At 34.3% G+C, this 2,202-nt stretch overlaps 1 protein-coding gene across 1 annotated transcript in view; it reads left to right on the forward strand.

Moving 5' to 3' along the window:
* The window catches only part of LOC111084115, a gene marked incomplete at its 5' end in the record, with an annotated part of 6,783 nt that extends 4,735 nt beyond the window's left edge, over positions 1–2,048 (forward strand). The window contains 3 exons of the mRNA XM_022380901.1: positions 339–415; positions 574–667; positions 1,615–2,048. Of these exons, the coding sequence (XP_022236609.1) occupies positions 339–415; positions 574–667; positions 1,615–1,806 (363 nt within the window). The remainder of the gene's footprint in view (positions 1–338; positions 416–573; positions 668–1,614) is intronic.
* Between the last annotated feature and the right edge of the window lie 154 nt (positions 2,049–2,202).

A 2,202-nucleotide genomic window follows, 5' to 3' on the forward strand; every position in this document is an offset into this window, starting at 1 on the left:
TACAAGAACCATATTTACACGTATTACTCGTTCTTTTCTAACAACCAGTAAGGTACAAGAACCATATTTACACGTATTACTCGTTCTTTTCTAACAACCAGTACTGTGCTAGAACCATATTTATGCGTGTCACTCGTTCTTTTCTTACAACCAGTAATGTACAAGAACCATATTTACACGTATTACTTATTCCACTTATGATTTTGTTAATGACGGATCTACAAATATTTTGAAAATACGATTTTTCACAGTTTCAACCAAAAATCTTCATATTTTGTTTTATTTACAGTTTGGCACTTATTGCAGAAACATATTTTTACTTATTTTACTGTTTTCAGATGAAACACAATTACAACAGACAATGCAGTGAAGGCAAAGAAATTGGTTTTCGTGAGCCACAGCCCAACCTTACTAGGTAAATAGTAGACAGCGCCCTCTAGTTATAGAACTGGAAACATATACATAAATATTAGTTTGTAGTGTCATACGTCTTTCTTTACTAAATCTACGAGTGTAGAACAATCTTATTTTATCTATAGTTTTCTCTTCAATTAACAAGAACATTTTTTTCAGATTAAAATATTTTGAAACCCCCAAATTTCGTATTGTCCAAGCAGACAAATCTCCACGATGTGTACTTATTCTAGACACTTCCGGAAGTATGCACGTAAGGACGAGTCTAATTCTTCTTTATGGTTGTCAGTAATTTTTCAGTGTTTCGTAAGTGATTATCTTTTTTTAATGTTGCTTTCATTAACAACATTATTCAAATTATTATATATATATATGTGTGTGTGATTCCTTTTTTTCATTCTTATTATATAATTCTTGATATAAGGATAATTTTGCGTTGTTGGCCCAGTAAATGAACTTATGACTCCCCTAAATCTATTAGTAGGCTGGCCGAATTTCACGAGCTGTTATTGGGATAACAGACGAAGATGTTGTTAACAACTAAGAACAGTTGTAGTTAGATTGCTTTGACAAGAAATTTGTTACATGTTGACTAAGAGTAAAGTCCAGGTCAATCTCTATGGCTACACATTGAAGTTAAACAACGTCAGATTATGGAAACAATAGTTTTTGGTAGCTTTGTCTAGCCTATAAACAGTTTAAGTCATCACACAGTTCACCAACTTTGTCTAACCTATAAACAGTTTAAGTCATCACACAGTTCACCAACTTTGTCTAGCCTATAAACAGTTTAAGTCATCACACAGTTCACCAAATATGTTAACAAATAAACAGTTTAAGTCATCACACAGTTCACTAACTTTGTCTAGCCTATAAACAGTTTAAGTCATCACACAGTTCACCAAATATGTTAACAAATAAACAGTTTAAGTCATCACACAGTTCACCAAATTTGTCTAGCCTATAAACAGTTTAAGTCATCACACAGTTCACCAAATATGTTAACAAATAAACAGTTTAAGTCATCACACAGTTCACCAAATTTGTCTAGCCTATAAACAGTTTAAGTCATCACACAGTTCACCAAATATGTTAACAAATTAAATTATTTTTCATCTCGCGACAATGTTAAGTTTTTTACATCCTTTAAACCGTTATTTCTTCAAGTCGTCCTTAAATTATAATATTTTTTATGTTTAGAGTAACCCGATGATTAAACTACGAGAAAGTGCTACAAGGTTTATTCGGAAATTGGAAGATGGCACGTTTATTGGAGTTGTGAGTTTTGGATTTAACGCAAAGATAGAACTGGAATTAACGAAGAAGACCGTGGAAAATGAAGGCGATATCATTGAGAAAATTCCTAAAGAAGCAGAGGACCATCAACGATAGGGGATGGGCTACGAAAAGCCTTAAAGGTAATTGGTTAGAGGACCATCAACGATAGGGGATGGGCTACGAAAAGCCTTAAAGGTAATTGGTTAGAGGACCATCAACGATAGGGGATGGGCTACGAAAAGCCTTAAAGGTAATTGGTTAGAGGACCATCAACGATAGGGGATGGGCTACGAAAAGCCTTAAAGGTAATTGGTTAGAGGACCATCAACGATAGGGGATGGGCTACGAAAAGCCTTAAAGGTAATTGGCTTGAGAATGAACAACGACAGGGGATGGGCTATAAAAATCTTTAAAGACAGGATTGAAAACTAACAGGGCCACGAAAAGATTTAAAAGTAACTAAGATAAGAACCTGTAATGGTAGTGAAGTTAGTTGTGGGCTACAGGAAC

The sequence above is a fragment of the Limulus polyphemus genome, unplaced genomic scaffold (assembly GCF_000517525.1).
Source record: "Limulus polyphemus unplaced genomic scaffold, Limulus_polyphemus-2.1.2 Scaffold13740, whole genome shotgun sequence".
NCBI lineage: Eukaryota > Metazoa > Arthropoda > Merostomata > Xiphosura > Limulidae > Limulus > Limulus polyphemus.